The 19177-nt window shown below is 39.2% G+C and overlaps 1 protein-coding gene across 1 annotated transcript in view; it reads left to right on the forward strand.

Moving 5' to 3' along the window:
* DCAF8 (DDB1 and CUL4 associated factor 8) overlaps nucleotides 1-19177 on the forward strand; it is a 40117-nt gene that overhangs the window by 598 nt on the left and 20342 nt on the right. The window contains exons 2-7 of the mRNA XM_033924983.1: nucleotides 1444-1489; nucleotides 2471-2566; nucleotides 5235-5914; nucleotides 8150-8290; nucleotides 9084-9178; nucleotides 18107-18217. Of these exons, the coding sequence (XP_033780874.1) occupies nucleotides 2518-2566; nucleotides 5235-5914; nucleotides 8150-8290; nucleotides 9084-9178; nucleotides 18107-18217 (1076 nt within the window). The 5' untranslated portion in view covers nucleotides 1444-1489; nucleotides 2471-2517. The remainder of the gene's footprint in view (nucleotides 1-1443; nucleotides 1490-2470; nucleotides 2567-5234; nucleotides 5915-8149; nucleotides 8291-9083; nucleotides 9179-18106; nucleotides 18218-19177) is intronic.

Raw genomic sequence — 19177 nt, forward strand, 5'->3', positions numbered from 1 at the left:
GGGGTGCGGAGACCTCCTCAGCCCGACCCACTTGGCACACTGTGGCCCTAACAAAACTACCGCTGCCCCCCATTACTGGCCCTGGTGGTGAGTAGGCAGACTGGATGGACCATTCGGGTCTTTATCTGCCGTCATCTACTCTGAGTAGGGTGCATGGCCTATGCATGGAAACAGCCAGCGCTTGGCCCCTCGGAAGACCGTCGTCCTCACCCCAAAACACCTGATTTTCTTGGCCTTGGACAACCCGAGGGCCGCCATTGCACGGGCTGTTGGCACCCAGTTCACTGAAAACGTTGCAAAATCAACTTGCCAAACACTTGGGCACCCACTTGGCTGACAACTCATGGATTCTACGTCCAACACGTTCGCTGGACATCTATAATGTCTCGCCAATTGTTTTAGCTGATATTCGCCGATCTGCCAAGACCAGGTCACGGGCACGGTCCACAATTTCAGGAGCTGGCACCGTTTGAGGCCTCCCAGACCTCGCTGCGTCTTCGGTCTCAAAAATCTACGCACTGCGAGTTTGCACATCACTTCTTCGCTGTGGATTATGACGGGCATTGGCATTATACATTCATTCATGGATTTCCTTTGGCGTTTTCTTCATGATGGCTTGGAGTTCCACACTTGAAAATTGCACACTTTTCGAACACGTGGTCGAATCGATGATCTGAAACAATGTCAAAACATAGCATTATGATTCTGCAGCTCCAGTGGTAAAATAAAACTCAGAATTCAGCAAGTTGGTTGGGCTGAGAACTTTTCCGCACCCCCTTTTATTTCTGTCATTCAGTGGTAGTCACATCTTTTTTTTAAGTGTTGAATGTTTTTGGTTATGGTTTCAAAGCGGCAGTTATGTAACATGTACAGCACTATAAAACATGTTTTTCATAGTTTCCTTAATTAGAAAAATAAACTGTGAATAAAAATAAGCCCAGGGTTTGGGTAACTGTATTGGCTTTCAGGGAAACTGACGTTTTTGCAGATCGATACATTTAAGAATTGACAAAAGGAAATCTCAAGGGTCCTTTCAGATAAATGGCAAAATAAGACCCCCTTTTATCGAGCTGCGTTAGGGGTTTTTTATCGCAGGTCGCTGTGGTAAAAGTCTAACGCTCATAGAATTCCTACGAGCATTGGAGATTTTACCGCAGTGACCCATAATTTAAAAAAAACAACCACCCCAACGCAGCTTAAGTTGGTTGTTTTCTTCCCTTTAAATCTTCATTTAAGTAAGAGAGAAGGGCACCTCTCTCCTCATCTGTCTCTTGTGAGCTTTGGTGTGATTAATTACATATAAAAAAATTCACGTATTTCATTTAAATGTGATTGTTTGGAATTTATGGAGGAGGTGGATTCATTTTGAGAAATTTTCAGTTTTGGGCTGGGGATCAGAGTATTTAAAATTAAAATATGCTCTGTTTACCCCATTATTTGCAGCACTGAGCCATCTGAAATTCAGGATCAACATCTGGAATGAGAATAGGTAAGTGATAGTTTCACATAAACGTGGCATCCAAAGCGGTTTGATTTGAACTGGTTTTCTTCTGTCTTTTTTATGTAAAGTCTGCTTGTACTCTTTTTTTGGGGTGGGGGGGGGACATATCAGAAGTGAAGAAGACTTTGAGATTGGGTTTGTGTGGTCTCCTGTCTCCCACACCAGTAACAGATGTGTTGAGTGTCCCATCTGTACTGCATTTTCTGTATGTATGAGAAATAGGTTCCAGAGGATCCTAATGGGTATATATTTTTTTTTAATCTTATATGTGTGGATGCTTTAAATGTGTCGTACACTTCCAGTTGTTTATATTTATAGCCAAAGCCTTGAATGGCTGTGATTTTGTATTTATATTGTTGTTTATTTATTTGGAAATTTGTAGATTCTTTCGCTGACATTTCTTGGAACTCGTGGGGGTCTGTTCTGGGGGGGGGATTTCTCTAAATGAACGACATGGAAGATGTTCTCTGTGATTTTTGCATTCTGTATTGGTTTATTGCTCAATAAAAACGGTTTGACTATAGCCACAGTCTTTGTTCCAAGTTATAGAATGAAGTTAGTAAAATAAAGGTGAGGAGGAGGGTCTAGGTTTATTCTACGAGGGATCTTCAAAATGTTTCCGCACTTTTATGTTTTTCAACACTCTCAAAAGCAAATTACATCACTTTTCCCCATAATCACCTTGTTTTGTGGCACATTTTTCCCAGCGTTCCCCAACCATTTCTTGGAAAAAGATAAAAGTGCGGAAACCTTTTGAAGACCCCTCATCCACGCCCAGCACAGGATGAAGAGACAGTATGGAAGTCATTGGCTAGGAAAAGTCTAGGAAGAAAAATTTTCATTATGCCCATAAGTCTGATATCTTGCTCCTATTATCAGCTGGGGGGTTTCATTATGGAAAAGGGAAAGGATTTTTATTGTCATGTTGATTTACCATTGATCTGATTTTATTCAAAATGTTGATTTCAGTTCCTCGTGGATGAAAAAAATAAACTGGAGAAGAGCCAAAAGTCAAGATGTCGGGCGATGGAGCTAGCACTGATGGAAAAATGGTTGTAGCCAATGGTAGGCAGAGACTGTTTTGCTATCTAATGTAGACTAAATCTTTATTTCTAGCTTTTTGTGAATAATCCTGTTATGTTTCTTATTTTATCTTATATAGCCTTTGTACTCGCTCTTTTCCTGCACTTTCATCTAATGACATGTAAACTTTTGACTTTTGTTGTTTATGATTTGTCTTTGTGATGTTACATTCTAATTGCTTCTAAGTTCCCTCTAAGCTGCATGGCTTTATGGCCCTGCATCGCTTAGCAGCAGGTTGTACTCTTCCATCTTGTCCCGCTGCTGTTGCTTTCCCGCAGTAGCAGTGGCAAACTGAAACAAAGCGGCTGTGGGACCTTTCCATACAAACCCATGGCTGCCAGCCTGCCCTTTCCGATGTCACTTTTTCTGGGGCAAAGCCGGCAGCCGTGAATGTGAATGGGAAGATCTTGCAGTCGGTTTCAGTTTGCTGCTGCTGCTGCTTCGGGAAATCAGCAGCATTAGTGGGGATGCTAGGGGGCAAACGTTTATGGATGTGTGGTAGGGGAGGGAGAGGAAGTAGATGCAGGTGGATGTGAGTTGGGTGGGTGGGAGAGAGGGGGCAAACACTGGTGGATGTGGGTTAGGGAGAGGGACAGGCACTGGTGGATGTGGGTTAGGGAAAGGGGGCAGGCGCTGGTGGATGTGGGTTGGGTGGGAGAGAAGGAGCAGAACCTGGTGGAAATGGTTTGGGGTGGGGGGAGAGAGGGGGAGATGTTGTATAGAAGTGGGAAGACAGATTCTAGATAGAGCAGGGGAGAGAGGGCAGATGTTGGGGGTGTGGTACAGAAAGGAGGGAGATGATAGAACAGGGGAAGTGGAAGGGGAGATTCTGGATGGAAGGTGAAGGGGAGAGAGGGGGCGGATGTATGGAAGGGAAGAGATACAAAGAGGACAGATCGATAGAAGGGAGGGAGAGGGGAGATGTTCGTTTTAATTGTAAATCGCTTAGAATTTTATGTAAAGCGATCAATCAAATTTTAATAAACTTGAAACGTGAAGCTGCATGGAAAGGGGGAGAAGAGACAGATGCTATATAGAAGGGGATAGATGCTGGATGGAAGAGGGAAGGGTTTCTGAAGGCAGGCTTCTGTGGAGGTGCATGCCTGTCCTTCGCTGGTGATGGATGGTGTGGATTATGTGGTGGATGCCCTTTATGATCTAATTTGACTTCTTAGTAAGGTCTCTGCTTGTGCAGTGTCTGCGCGCCAGACTCTTTGGATCCATTATTGGGCTGGGGACGCTGCCTCCAAGGCCAGTTTAAGCAGATTTCCTTTCAAGGGCCAGCTTCTTTTTGGTAAAGGTCTGGATGATCTCATGACCAGTGTTGCTGAGCGCCGCCCTGATTCTCTCCCTGTGAACAAGTCTCACCGAATATCAGGAGAGGATCGTAGTAATTTTCGTTCTTCCCGCAGGTTTTGTCAGGGATCCACTGGATCTTCCTCCCAGAGATATTCCCAGGGCTACTGCCCTCATTAACAGTTCCAATTCCAGGCATCCTCAGGCCTCCAGGTCCCAAGCAACTACTGGAAGTGTGTGGTGCATTGGTTAGAGCTACAGCCTTGGCACCCTGAGGTTGTGGGTTCGAATCCTGCACTGCTCCTTGTAACCCTGGGCAAGTCACTTAATCCCCAATGCCCCAGGTACATTAGATAGAGTGGGAGCCCACTGGGACAGTTAAGGAAAAATGCTTGAGTGCCTGAATAATTTGTAATCCGCATAGAATTGTAGGATATGCAGAATATAAATTATTACAATAAAATAAATAGCCCCAATGATGCCAGAGATCAGGCAGGGCTTCCTTATATCGGAGGCTGCTTTTCTCAGTTTTATCAGGAGTGGACTTGCTCTTCCTCAGATCAATGGGTGCTGGACATCATTCGGGAAGGACACAAGATAGACTTCTTTTGCCAGCCTTCGGATTTGTTTCTGGACTCTCCAGCAGGTCAGCCAGAAAAGGAGTCCAGGGTCCATGCTGCTCTGAAACGTCTCTTAGACATCAGAGTGATAGAATCCGTTCCAGAACATGAATCAGGCAAAAATTTGCGGGAACCATTCAGGAAGCCGCTCAGTGTCGAGCAGCAGCGCCAAAGTTCGCTCCTGCTCGGTACCTCTCAGCAGCTGAAGCCAGAACTCGCAGCAGCGACCGACCGGGTTAGCAGCGGGGCAGGAGCACGGAAAGCTTGCTCCTGCCTGCTACACCTCTGGACCACCAGGGATTCCAGCGGCAGAGGAGGTACGATGGACAAGGCAGGGAGGGGTGGACGGGGTACAGAGCCCTGCAAAATAAACTGCTAGCCTGAATATAAACCGGGACCCCAATTTTTGGGCCCCAAAATCCTGGTTTATATTCAAGTGTATACGGTAGTTCTGTAACAGAATTTGACCATGCTCGGGACATATCAGAGAGTAATAGTAGCAATCAGATTCAGAGATCAATAAAAGATATGCGGGGGTGGGAGAGAAAGTGCGGGTGTCAGTTTATCTGTCATTTACAGCGGGAACAGTTAGGCCTTTGATTGTCAGAATGGAAGGAAAATTAGAAGATGCTGGAGACAGAATCGTCACATAGATGATGGTCCATCCAAACTGTCTATTTATGTCTCTGCTGATTCCTGCTAATTTGTTTCTTTTTTGTTTTATTTATGGGCAGGAAGTTTGTCCAGTAGTCCGGAAGACATGTCTGGAGCTGAGGAAGGGAAAGAGACCTCCTCGGGCATTGAAGTGGAAGCTTCCGATCTTAGCCTGAGCTTCACTGGTGACGATGTGGGGGGGCCCAATCGCACAAGTGCAGAGAGCCAGGACACAGATACGGAAAGCTCAGGGGAAGAGAAGGACTCGGACAGCATGGATGACACTGGTCATTACTCTATCAATGATGAGAACCGGGGCAATGACCCATCACATTCAGAAGAGGATGAGGAGGAAGAGGAATTAGAGGAAGTACGGTCTCGGAAACGTGCCCTACGCAAGCGTGCCAATCGTGATCAGGATTCTTCTGGTGATGAGCGGGCGCTAGAGGACTGGGTAGTGTCAGAGACAACAGCACTTCCCACTCCTCGTTGGCGGGCAGTGCATGCCCTGCGAAAGAGACAGATGGGATCCCACACACGCTTTGTGTATGAAGCCTGTGGTGCCAGGGGCTTCGTGCAGCGCTTCCGTCTCCAGCATGGCCTGCAGGGACACAATGGCTGTGTTAACACCTTGCACTTTAATCAGCGTGGTACCTGGTTGGCTAGCGGCAGCGATGACCTCAAAGTGGTGGTCTGGGACTGGATCCGGAAACAGATTGTCTTGGAGTTTGAGAGCGGTCACAAAAGCAATGTTTTTCAGGTGAGGCTTTTCTGAAGGCTGACGCATAGGGTGCGTACCATGTATACTCATATATAAACTGAGATTTTTGGGCTGCCCATACCAGCTCTAACCCCAACATAGCTACCATGACCTCCAGTGGCAATCTTGTGAGACTCCTGTTGGAAATCACAGCAGCCATTTTTCACTACAGAGTGCCCCAGCACACCATTAGATCACTAGGGGGGTGGTATGGTAGGCCTGAGAAGGGTAGTAAGTGGGAGCTCTTTAGATTCAGGGGGGGGGGGGTGACACCACCGGGGAGGGGAGAAATGTAAATGCTTGGTTTGTATTCAAGTTAACATGTCCCCTTTTTTAGGGGAAAATGTTATCTTGGTTTATATTTAGACAGGTTCATATTTGAGTATATATAACAAGTCACGTCATGTTAGTATCATCTGCAGTAAAAAAAAATCCAGATCTTCAGCATCAGTATCTGGATAGTGACTGGTGCTTTTCAGTACGAGAACTTAGCTGGATAGCAGCAATATTGCATCTAGAAGGCAGATAATTTAGGGTAGCCTTATTTGCTGTCCTAAATTATCTGGAGAATGAATTGAATATTGTCACTATCTGGATGAGTTCGGAACTGCCCTAGTGCTATCCAGATTGTGCCAAAGTGCTGTTATCTGACTAATGCCTCTGAATATTGACTAGAAAAATCCCAGATGGAAGGTCAAGCCCTGAGTGGGAGGATATGTGGGGGTGTCACTTAGAATGCACGTTTTCGTGAGTAAATCAAGAAAAAGTTTTGTTGTTTACCTGCAATTACATCACTTTCCTGGGGTGTCCTAATTTGTGCCTAATAGAGACTCCATTCAGGGGCTGTCAGTAGTATGGCTGATTCTCTCGGATTGAAAAATTGGTAAGAAACCCCTTTTGTACCCAGCACAAAGATGACACCTGCAATACAAAACTAAACTTTAGAATTTTCAGTAATTGAATATGGGCTCAATTGTCCCTACGAATGAGCAGGTGACTAACGCCAGACCCAAAGGTCTAAATAAACCCTGCCCTGTACATTTGGCTGATAGCATTAAATAAATATAGAAATATAAAGTGCAAACGTGCATCCAGTTTTGTTTTACAGGTGTCATCCTTGTGCTGGGTACAAAAGGGGTTTCTTACTAATTTTTCAATCAGAATTCTCATAGTATTGGTAATTTATGTTTTTTGAAGCTGATTCTCTCTGTCAGCAGAGAAGAGAATCGTTGGTGAAGAAACTTCTTTCATTGTTTCAAAAATGCAAGACTTTCTCAAATGATGTTGTGATTATTTTTAATTCTATGCCCACTCTTTGATTTTCTTGGTAGATTTGGAGATTAGAGATTCCCTCACATACACGCGTGCTTTCACCGTACCAATGTGTCATGGAAGAGGGTGGTTATATTTTTAATGGATAAAGAGTAAATCTTAATTGCTTGCTAAATGGGATTTTTAAAAATGTGTCCATTATATCGAGAGATACATATGCCTGGTTGATTTTATTAGCTCTGTAGCTTTGCTGTAAGGAGTTGTTGCTCCCTCTCATGGATCAAAGGTCTGTGGAAGTCCTGTTAAAAAAAGAGAATCCGAGAGGATATCAAGAGGCTCGCCTGATCTGCAAGGCTTTGGCCTCAGGATGTTTAAACGAATATTCTTCAGAAAGATTTTGATGCATCTTGTCTAAATTGAAACCCAGACTCGATTGTGGCTTTCAGGAACCATCTTTGAAACATCTGCTCTAGTCTGTTCTTGCTGCTTAGTGGCAAGATCTGTCCCAGGGCTGGAAAAATTGCCAAAGCCAGGTCGCCTTGCTACTTAAAAAACTGGGCTTGGCACCTGATAGAAGAGAGACTGTATGTTCGGAGAATTTGGGGAAGGAAAGATGAAGGGTTCCTGGAGGGAGATGGGGAAAAGAAGGAAATTGAACATAAAGAAATGCAATTCTAATGGAAACAAGGAAAACATACCAAAGAGAGGGAAATGTGGAGACATTATTTCTCTTTCCTTTGGCCTGACGCCTATATCTTTTCCACATCTGTGCATCTATGTAGCATGGAGAAACCTCTTATGTAATTTTTGTCATAAACCCAGTAGCTAGATCACCTTGGGCAACAGTGAATAGCATATTAGCCTTGATGCATAAAAGAATAACTTGCAGGTTTGGGGGGAGGGACAGGGGTGGTTTGTGTCCTGCAGGGAAATCTTTGATCTTATTCTCTGATGTTATCCCAGGCAAAGTTCCTTCCAAACAGCGGTGACTCCACTTTGGCCATGTGTGCCCGGGATGGACAGGTCCGGGTGGCTGAACTCTCTGCCACACAGTGCTGCAAGAACACCAAGCGAGTGGCACAGCATAAAGGCGCCTCCCACAAGGTAAGTGCCTGGCCCAAATCACTTTGGAAGGCTTGAGAGGCCAAATGCTAACTGTACTAGAGTGTCTTGGATTCCACAGTCGATTTAGGCTGAAAGCCAACCAGGTTGTGACTTGAAAATTCAAGTTTATTTTCATCTTGATAAAAAACAAAGGGGGCATATGAAATCAATAGGAAAGAGAGAAGCTTAAGAAGGACATAATGAGAGAGTGTTGTGATAGGAAAGAAGAGAAGGAAAGCGGGCAATTCATGGTGTGTGGTTCTGAATTGCCTAAAAGCGTCTTTGAATAGAAAGATTTGACTATGAGAGGAGGCCGTTCCATAAAACTTGTGCTTTTCCCGTCTCAGTAGCTGCCAGGAAGAGTCTTACAACTTTCTGTTCCATTCAGGGACTTTATATACCACCCTATACAATTGGGATGCGTTATTTTGTCACTAGAAATAAATGTTTACCTGCACTCTGGTACTCCCAAGATATTGAAAAGAATATAAATAGCTAAAGAGAAACATTGGGAAACTCAAAGCAGGAATAATGGAGGTCTCAAAAAGGGCTGTGTGGGATGACATCACAGACAACTGAAGAGGTGACAGCACCACGGCCAGTCCCCCCACCCACCCCCCATCAAATTTGAATAGAACATGAATAACTGAAGGGAGATATCAGGGAAGAGACCAAAACATCAGCAGAGTAAAGCTCAATCTTTTCTTAGGCATGCACTGGATTTTGCATATTTCCTTCTGACTTAAATGTATTCCCCCTACCCCACCCCCAACATTTTACATGTTTTTCACAGCTGGCCCTGGAACCGGATTCTCCATGCACTTTCCTGTCTGCAGGGGAAGATGCCGTGGTCTTCACCATTGATCTCAGACAAGATCGACCTGCTTCGTAAGTACATGCAGTTTCCTGTTGTGTGCAGAAGGATCAGGTGTGAGTGGGAAGCTTGCCATGCAATAATCTGCAGTAATTTATAAATACTTGAATGGTGCTGGTTCCTTTCCATCAAACATTTGGCAAAAGGTATGCTTCCCCCTCAATTAACTCGTAACCCTATGAATCCAAAGCAGGCAAAAAATGTTAGTATCATTGTTAAAAGTGAAGTGTAGGCACATGCCACTTGGCAACTCCCCTGAGATGGTGCAGTTAGCAGGAGTGTGAATACACCAGATTCTCCGAACGCAGACATAGTCAATGTAAATTATACTCAATATAAACGTGCTGATGTGAAACTATTATTCCATAACTGAGCCAACTAAATAATAAAGTGCAAAGCGGAGAAAAAACAGACCTCATTGGCTTGGCTCCTGGACTCACAAGGCATCATAGGTCTGTACAAAAAACTCCACAGAACATAAAAATCAACGTTTCTTCTTCATTATCTTCCTTCTCAGTGTGTATTCTTTTCAATAAACGTGACAGCAACTAAAGTGAAAAAAATGGAGACTGCCTAAGTGGTTGTAATCCTAGTGAACTCTCGTGAAAACTCTCCCACTCTATGTAATGGTGGTGAAAGGCCAAAGAGAGAATTTTGAGTTGACTGTCCTGGGATAAAACTAATCAACTCCAAATGCTTTATAGCAGCACACGATTTCCATCCTGTGGGTTATTGTAATTCAAGTTTCCTTTTTTAAAGTGCGTATACCTGGGGGCGTGGCTTAGCGTGCACACAAAATGGTCGTGTGATTGCAGCGCTCCTCTTACCTGGGCAACCGTTGGATAAATAAAGATTTCCTTTTAAACTGTTTTCGGCTGAAAACATCGGAGAGGACAGCGGGAGCATGGCGAGCACCCGACAGAGTAAGAGTGAAACCGGAGGGGCTGTGAAAAGGCAGAAGCAGGATCAAATTACCCCGAGTAAGGTTCCGCTTCCTGCTGATGTATCAGAGGAGTTAAGCAAAGCTGAAGTTATGGGGGAACTGAGGCAAATCAAACAAAAGCTGACAGAGACTGTGAGTAATATGGCAGAACTGAAGGAAGAAATCCTGAATATACACAGACAAATGGAAGTAGCTAATAAAAGAACAACAGAGTTAGAAGTTAAAGGAAAAAGATGCAAAAATGACAGTTTGGAAATAATTCAATTGAAAAGTCAGCTGGAAGATTACGAAAACCGTGGAAGAAGAAAGAATATAAAACTTTTTGGAATACAGGAAAATTTGGAAGGAAAAATGCAATACAGTTTTTAGAAAATTTAATTCCTAGATTATTGCAGTTGGATTTCAAACAGCCTTTGGAAATAGAACGGGCGCACAGGATTCCAATAAAGAGTCTGGAAAATCAAGGGAGACCAAGACCATTAATATTCAAGATGTTAAGATACCAGCAAGCAATAGAAAAGATAAAAACTTAAACTATAAAGGATCCAAAATATGGTTTTTACCAGACTTTGCTAAAAATACAGCAAATATTAGGAAGAAATTCCTTGAGCTGAGATCTCAATTAAAGGAAAAAGGATATAAGTATGGGTTATATTACCCAGAAAAAATGAGGGTATCTTGTGGGGATAAATCTTTGTATTTTGTGGATCCGGAAAAACTAAAGACCTTTCTTTCAAAATCAGAACCTATGTCATTTTAGCACAATGGGTGTTGAAATGAAGGGATAAATACTAAGACTGGATTGGTGGATATTGAACAAAAAATTAAATATAAAGAACTATGGGACTTTAGTTTGTTGGAAAAAGAAGAATATGCAACAAAGAACAGGAAATAAAAATGGACAAGTGAAAAAGAATGTAAAGAAGAAAGAAGGATAGACTGGAAAGACATTAAAGTGAAGTTATTAGACTGAAAGATGGATGGTTGGAGTAAAGAATGAACAAGAAGGATTAAAGGACTGGACAAATTAACACAAAAGGAAAAGTGAAGACTGAATAGGAAAATAAATAGATGTGAAGAAGAAGAAAGCAGGATTGATAGACTAAAAGGATATTATAAAAAAAAAAAAAAGAATGACAATTGGCAGTCAAAAGTCTTTAAGAGTGGATGGATGGAGATAAGAAATAAATATGAAAGTTCAGTTTATTTAATGTCAGAAAAGGAGAAAGTAAAGAATGAAAGGACAATAAGGAAAAGATTGCAGAATGGACTAATGATAGAAAGGACAAGTTATATGATATTTAAATGCAAGTAAAGGAAAGGAAAATGAATAATATAAAAGAAAGATACATAAGAATTTATTGGTAGCTGAAGGAATGTAAAGATTGATGTGATAATATAGTTTTAAAAAGATTGGATTTAATTTGGAGAAGAGGAAATATAAAAAGGGGGGAAAAAGGGAAAAAAAAATATTTTGAAAATGAAATACAAATGTTTAAATACAAATAGGGGATAAAAACTTATAAAATTGAAGTTTTTTTTTTTAACAGAAATATATGAAGAGATGGATATTTGTTGTTGGATATTTAAAGGAGGATAGGAGAAGATGGATTAGATAATATAAGATATAGGAAAATGATACTTTTTATTAAATATATGACTATGATAGAATTTTCTTGAATGAAATAAAATGTTGGGGGAATGAATTAAAGATTGGTGAAATGATAAAAATGCATTAATGGAATGTTAGGAAATAAATATGGTTATGTGACTAAAGGTTAAATAATAGATAGAGAAATTAATTACTTTAAAATGGAAAAAGAAGAGAGATATAATTAGATATATTGTGGAGAGGTAGTGAGTTTGTCTCAATAAAGGATAAAGGGGTTATTAATAAATATTGGTTGCCTGGGGGGGCAGGGGGGAAGTTGGGATTACTGTCCAATGTGTGTCCTTAAGCAGTCATTATATTGGGGAGGGAGGGGTGGGAAGAAGGTGGGTATTAAAGATATTACTAGGATGATTAAGGAAAAGATTAATAAGGGATTGGGTAATTTAGAGGTAAGAATGTGTGCCATGGGGAGAAGTTTTTTAGATCTTAGTTATGGAAGAAAGGAAGAGGAAGATTATGATGAGGAGTATAAAATATATTATGTCTTTTAAGATATTTTCTATTAATGTCAATGGCCTGAATCATGTAATCAAAAGGAAAAAGGTATTATCATTTTTAAAGAAGCAAAACGCGGATGTTTATTGTCTGCAGGAGACCCATCTTAATATAAAGGAATCACAGAAACTAACGGGTGGGTGGGTGAAAGAATGTTTTTTTGCTCCAGCAGAGGGTAAAAAAGCAGGAGTAGCAGTTCTTATAAATAAAAAGTGTATGGCCAATTTTAAGATAGTAAATTCGAACCCACATGGAAGATGGCTACATGTTGATATAAGTATGGGAAATAATGCCCTGACGTTGTTCAATATATATGCCCCTAATTCGAATCAATCAGAATTCTTTAAAAAATTGCAGAGTATGTTGTTACCACTGGCTGCTTCTAATTTAGTGGTGGCTGGAGATTTTAATGCTGTAATGGATCCATTAATGGATAAAAAACCAGGTAAAAGTATAAAATCTTTAGGTTTAGATAATTTGGTTCAATCATGTGATTTGAAGGATATATGGCGTATTCTTCATTTTAATGATCAGGAATTTTCATTTTGTTCACAGGTTCATAAATCATTTTCAAGAATAGATTATATTTTTATTTCATCACATAAGGTGCAGCAAGTGATTAAGGCTTCCATTGATCCCATTATCATTTCGGATCATGCGGGAGTATGGCTAGATTTACAATTAGATCAATTAGAAAATAGAAGACCTCTTTGGAGATTTGATAATGCATTGCTTGTGGATGAAAAATTTTTGGAAAATTTTAAAACACAAATTAGTGATTTCTTTCAAATTAATTTAGTGGAAGATACATCTATTGAAAATGTATGGGACGCTTTTAAAGCGACTATGAGAGGTCATATTATATCATATTCGGCTTTTGTTAGGAAACAGATTAAAAAATAGTATATAGAGTTAGAAAAAGAAATTAAAATACTAGAAACTAAATTGGTAAGCAAATGGGAACATGATGTATTACAAGCTCTTTTGAAAGCAAAAGGTAAATATAACGAATTAGCTTCAAAAATGATAAGAAGAGACTTGTTTTCCAAACAGACAATGTATTATGGAAATTCTAATAAGGCGGGAAGATTATTGGCAAATTATCTTAAAGCAAAAAAAAGAAGAACTAACATTAATGGGATAAAAGATGATAATGGTATAATAACCAATCAAACGGATATAATTTTAAAGCAATTTCTAAAATTTTATAAGGACCTGTATTCTTCCGAGCCTTATTTGGAGAGGCAAAAAGATGGTAAAAATTTTTTAGATTTAATTATTGGACCTAAGGTTCCTGATCATATAAAACGGAGTTTAGATGAACCTATATCATTAAAAGAATTAGAAACAGCGTTGAGATCTCTTAGAGTTGGATCCGCTCCAGGTGGTGATGGTTATACAGTAGAATTCTATAAAACATTTCAAAATGTCCTTTCCCCATATATACTAAATTTATATCAGACACAACTTATAAAAGGTGATATTAAAGGTACTATGGCTGAATCAATAGTAATTGTTTTGCCTAAGCCAAATAAAGATCCTACTTTGGTTTCGAACTACAGGCCTATATCTTTAATAAATGTGGATAATAAACTTTTGGCGAAAATTTTGGCTTTGAGATTAGCCAAAGCTCTCCCACATATTATAGACACGCATCAGACGGGTTTCGTTGCTAAAAGACATTCCTCTAATAACTCTAGATTATTGTTTCATATGTTAAATTTATCAAAAAAAATGGATGAACCGGCTTTTACAGTTTCCTTGGATGCAGAAAAAGCGTTTGATAGGGTAGAATGGAATTTTATGTATCAGGCTTTAGAATGGTTTGGTATAGGTTCTGGATTTATACAAATGGTAAAAACATTGTATAGCTTCCCGATTGCAAGATTAAATATTAATAATATGATATCTGATGGTTTTCAATTGCAGAGGGGAGTTAGACAAGGTTGTCCTTTATCTCCTTTGTTATTTGATGTTGTATTAGAACCCTTATTGTTAGCAATACAGCAAGCAAGGGGGATACAGGGTATTCCATATTCTGATATGGAATATAAAATTTCGGCTTATGCGGATGATATTTTACTTTATTTGAGGAATCCAGAGTCTACCTTATCTTGTCTATTGGAATTAATTGATATGTTTGGCAAATTTTCAGGTTATAAAATTAATTGGAGTAAGTCTGAACTTATACCTTTAAATGTTCATTGTGTAAAAGGATTATTTGACGCTTTTCCGTTCATATGGAAAGAAGAAGGATTTAAATATCTTGGCATTCAAGTTAAAAATACAATTGAAGATACAGTAAAAGAAAATGAAAAATTTGTATTGAAAAGAGTTACAGAGTTATGTGAGCAATGGAATCCGTTACATCTTTCTTGGTGGGGGAGAGTTCAAACTATTAAAATGATGATCTTGCCTGTAGTTTGCTACCAAATGAGTATGATACCTATTTATTTTCAGGGGTCCTTTTATAAAAAGCTTAATAGCATTTTAACGAAATTTCTTTGGCTTGGTAAAACGCATAGAATAGCTTTGGTATCTTTGCAAAAATCAATTAAGGAGGGAGGGGTAAATTTTCCAAATTTTTATAGGTACCATCAAGCCTATATTTTACATCAGGGTATGTATTGGATCCTCCCAGAACTGATAGATAATGCACCGGATTGGTTATATTTGGAATGACGCCTTATGTTTCCCCTAAATTTAGTTCATCTTCCAAGTATCAACATGCCTAGAAGATACAGAGAAAATAAGATATTAATGGATACTTGGAAAACGTTGAGGTTTATTAGTAAATTAACACCTGTCCCAATAAACAAGTCAACTAATCAGTCTTTATGGATAAACTCCAAGATTAAAATTGGCGGAGCTCAAATCCTTTGGAAGGAATGGATTATTGCAGGCATTAGATCTCTGAATGATGTTATTTCAGAAGGTAAACTGCTGGAATTTTCACAATTGCAACATAGATTTGGTCTTAGTAAAAAACAAAGTTTTAAATGGTTGCAATTGAAGCAGGCCATTCAGGTTGGGTTCCCTGAATGGAAAACATTGAATAATCAATATAGTTTAGAGTTCTTATGCTTCCAAGCAGACTTCCTAGGGCATCAAGCCGCATTGTGGTATAAATTAATATCTGGATATTTGAATAAAAAACCAAAAAATGGTCTAAGAGACATTTGGAGCATTGAGATTAAGCATCAAATTACTGCATCTCAATGGCCACTAATTTGGTCTTGGAGAATGAGATGTACAGTGTCAGCATCTATGAGACAAACTTGGTTCTTTTTATTACATAGAGCTTTTTGGACCCCTACACGTTTGCAAAAATTAGATAGTTCTAAGTCCAATAAATGCTGGCACTGTAATCTGGAACCTGGGACGTTGGATCATTTACTGTATCATTGTCCCTACATTAAAAGTTTTTGGAATGCAATTTGGCCACAAATTAATAAATTGATGGAAAATCATGTAGCAATATCATATGATACAGTGTTATTTGGAATGATGATGAGAAAAAAAAGTCAAATTTCACCAGAAAATAACAAGCTTTTACTAGTCATGACAGGGGTTGCCATTCAGCATATAACCAATAACTGGAAGAATCATAGTAACCTTAATTATACATTTTGGTGGAATACAATTTGTCATATATTCAAAATGGAAAGAGTAATAGCAATACAAAGAGGGACATATCCTAAATTTATAAAAATATGGGGGCCATTGACAAAGTATTATACTGAATGAATAGTAGGATTTATCTTCTTCTTTTCTTCTTTTTCTTGTCTTCTTTATGGCACACGTGAAAATAATTTTACATAACATGTTATAATATGGTATACAATATGTATAAGGTGATTGGAAAGTACTTGAAGGGTGGGGGGTGGGAGAGGGGATAAAAAAAATTTGTTCAGAATATTATGTAATAGATATAAAAGTGATATAGTGTATTCATTAGTTGTAACTCAATATTTTGTACACTTCATGTAAAATATGAAAATGAATAAAGAATTATAAAAAAAAAATAAAGTGTGTATACCTGCCTTCTTTTTCCCCAATTTTTTATTCATTTTTTAAAAACTTTACAAGTGTAACAGCATTTATAGCATTTTAAACTCAAATACACCATGTCAGAATTTATCCCCCTCATCAATTACATACTGTTATTTATCATCGTTTGCTTATTTCTTATCTGAAGAATAAAGGGTTACCTTCGAAAGCTAATCCTAAAATGCATTGAGTTAGTCCAATAAAAAAGGTATTACCTTATTTTCCTTTAATTTTGTTTGATTCCTAAATTTTACCTTGTTAAAAGTTGAAACCATTGCATTTAATTGGAAAGAGGAGGCAACTTCCTTCAATATCTCAACCCCCCTCCTTCCAGGAAGGCATAACGGTGGTCATTCACAATATATTTAAGCATTTGTTGATGACGTGGCTGATGGTCTAGACTGAAAAGGGACTAACTGGATTAGGAACTAGTTAAGTGGAAGAAGCCAGAGGTTAGTGGTAAATGGAGTTCACTCGGATGGAAAGGATATTACCAGAGTGATGGGCCCTTGGCCTATGTCTTTTGAACATCTTTGTGAGTGATATTATAGAAGGGATGTCTGGTAAAATTTGTCTCTTTGCAAATGATACAAAACTCTGTAATGGAGTAGACATCTCTGCTAGTGTAGATAGCAAGAGGAGGGATCTAGCCAAGGTAGAAGAATGGTCCAGAAATTGGCAACTAAAATGTAATGTTAAAAAGAGCAGTACCATTTGGGAGGAGAAGTACTTCTGTGCATCTTAAGGAATGACCAGAAGGAAAAAGTTGGCGATAGTGCCTCTGTATAAGTCTCTGGTAAGACCCCAGTTCTGGAGGCCGCACGTTTGTCCAGAGAGTGACTTCTAAAAGGGTCAGTGGTCATCCATCATAAAGCATATAAAGACTGACTCTCAGACCTGGAAAAACTGCAGTAGATTAAATTATACCTTCTGGTGGAATTCGTTAGGTCACATTTATAAAATGGAAAGCATAATTGCTATTCAAAAAGGGTATTATAATAAATTTAAAAAGATCTGGGGGCCGTTGACGACTTACTGTAATGAGTAGACACCATTTTCTATTGAAAGTATATTTGCAAATGGGGGGAGGAGGGTGAATTAAAGTTTTACTATAGGTTTAATCAATAGTAAAGAATATTTATATATTTTTGATTGAATGCTAAAGGAAAGGGTGGGTGGGAAGGGAATAAATTTATTTATTTGATGTTATACTAGAAAGAAATTCAAGTGATGTATTTAATTTTAAATGTTTTATTATTTGTACACTTGTAAGATTAAAAAATGAATAAAGAATAAAAAAAAGAGGAGATACGATTTGAGACATTTATATATCGCTGCAGTATAAATTCACAGGAGACAGATCTCTTGCAAATGAAAGATAAAGCTGAAGGGGTAGAATCTAAAGTAATTTAAGGAAATATTTCTTTACGGAAAGGGTGGTGGATGCGTGGAACAAGCTCCTGGTGGAGATGACTGAATTCAAGAAAGCATAGAGCAGATGATATGAATGGGCCATAAAGCCTTTATCTGCTGTCATTTCTTGGTTAGAAAGCTTGGGAATGCCATATCCAAGCATACAATTTCATTTGCTATCATATTGCAGGTCTCTTGCTTAGGCTCAGGTTGGGAAGGGGACGAACCTTCTGTTTTGTAGTTAGAGTGAAACATGTTTTTATTGATATCATTGAAAAATATCTAAGGTTTGCAATATGGTAAATGAGTTGTAAATGTATTGAAATGAAGCTGAAATAAAATCTTTTCTGTTTTGTGTTTAATGTGAAGGAAATTGGTTGTGACAAAGGAGAAGGAGAAGCGAGTAGGACTATATACGATTTATGTGAATCCTGCCAACACCCACCAGTTTGCTGTGGGTGGGAGGGATCAATTTGTCAGGTAAGGGGAGAATGCTGTGTGAGTGTGGACCTTGCTAAGATTACATGTAGACATTGTGCTTTGCAGGACTTGACTCTTGTGGGCTTTTATTACTGTCAGGCTGATTTTCAGATTGCATCACAGGTACCGTACAGGCTGGCTAGGCTCCTATGGGTGCCATATGCTAGGAGATCCTGTAGCTAACTTATTTAAGTATCTGGTATACCACAATTCAGTCAAAACTCTGCCATCGTAGTGGCAGAATGCAAATGGCCATATGATCAGATGCAACATGTCCGAGCGATGATGAGGGGGAGGAAATGAATAGGATAACGCAGATAATTGCAGACATGAGTTTTCTTTTCCAAGCTTCCCTCATGAAGAGGCAGAAATTTAACAGGATAGAGATGGTAACTTTATCTGTTTCAGTAACACGGCGAGGCTGACTTAAGCAGATAAGTTGGCTAAAGTTAACCAGAAAAGTGTTCGTTAGCTGTCAAGTAGATTGTACCCTGCTGAATATTGGCCTCAACATCCATATAATATTTGGCATTTATTCAGTACTGTATATGCTAACTGGGGTATAATAGAAGAATGCGTAGTGAATCGAATGTTTTGCTTTGATTAAGGAAGTATTACAATTCTTTTCATAACAACTTGTATTTGATTAACTTTCCCAAATTGGATGGTCTGTCTGATGTGTTGACGCTTTTATGATTTTTTCTACTCCAAATGAGTAGAGCTTTTCTTCCAATAACTACACCAGCAGGGTTAGGAGTAGTTTATGAAATTCATGTGTGTCTGTTGATAGTTTAAACTTTACCTCTGTGGGCAGAGATTTTGATTACTGACCTACATAAGATTTTGAAATTGTAGTTTAAATATAGAACCCAGCGTTTTTGTGAATTTCAAATGTGGGTATTTCCTGATTTGGCAAGGGCTACTTAGAAGAGAGACAACGAATCTTGCTTTTCAAGCCTG

The sequence above is a fragment of the Geotrypetes seraphini genome, chromosome 16, assembly GCF_902459505.1.
Source record: "Geotrypetes seraphini chromosome 16, aGeoSer1.1, whole genome shotgun sequence".
Lineage (NCBI taxonomy): Eukaryota > Metazoa > Chordata > Amphibia > Gymnophiona > Dermophiidae > Geotrypetes > Geotrypetes seraphini.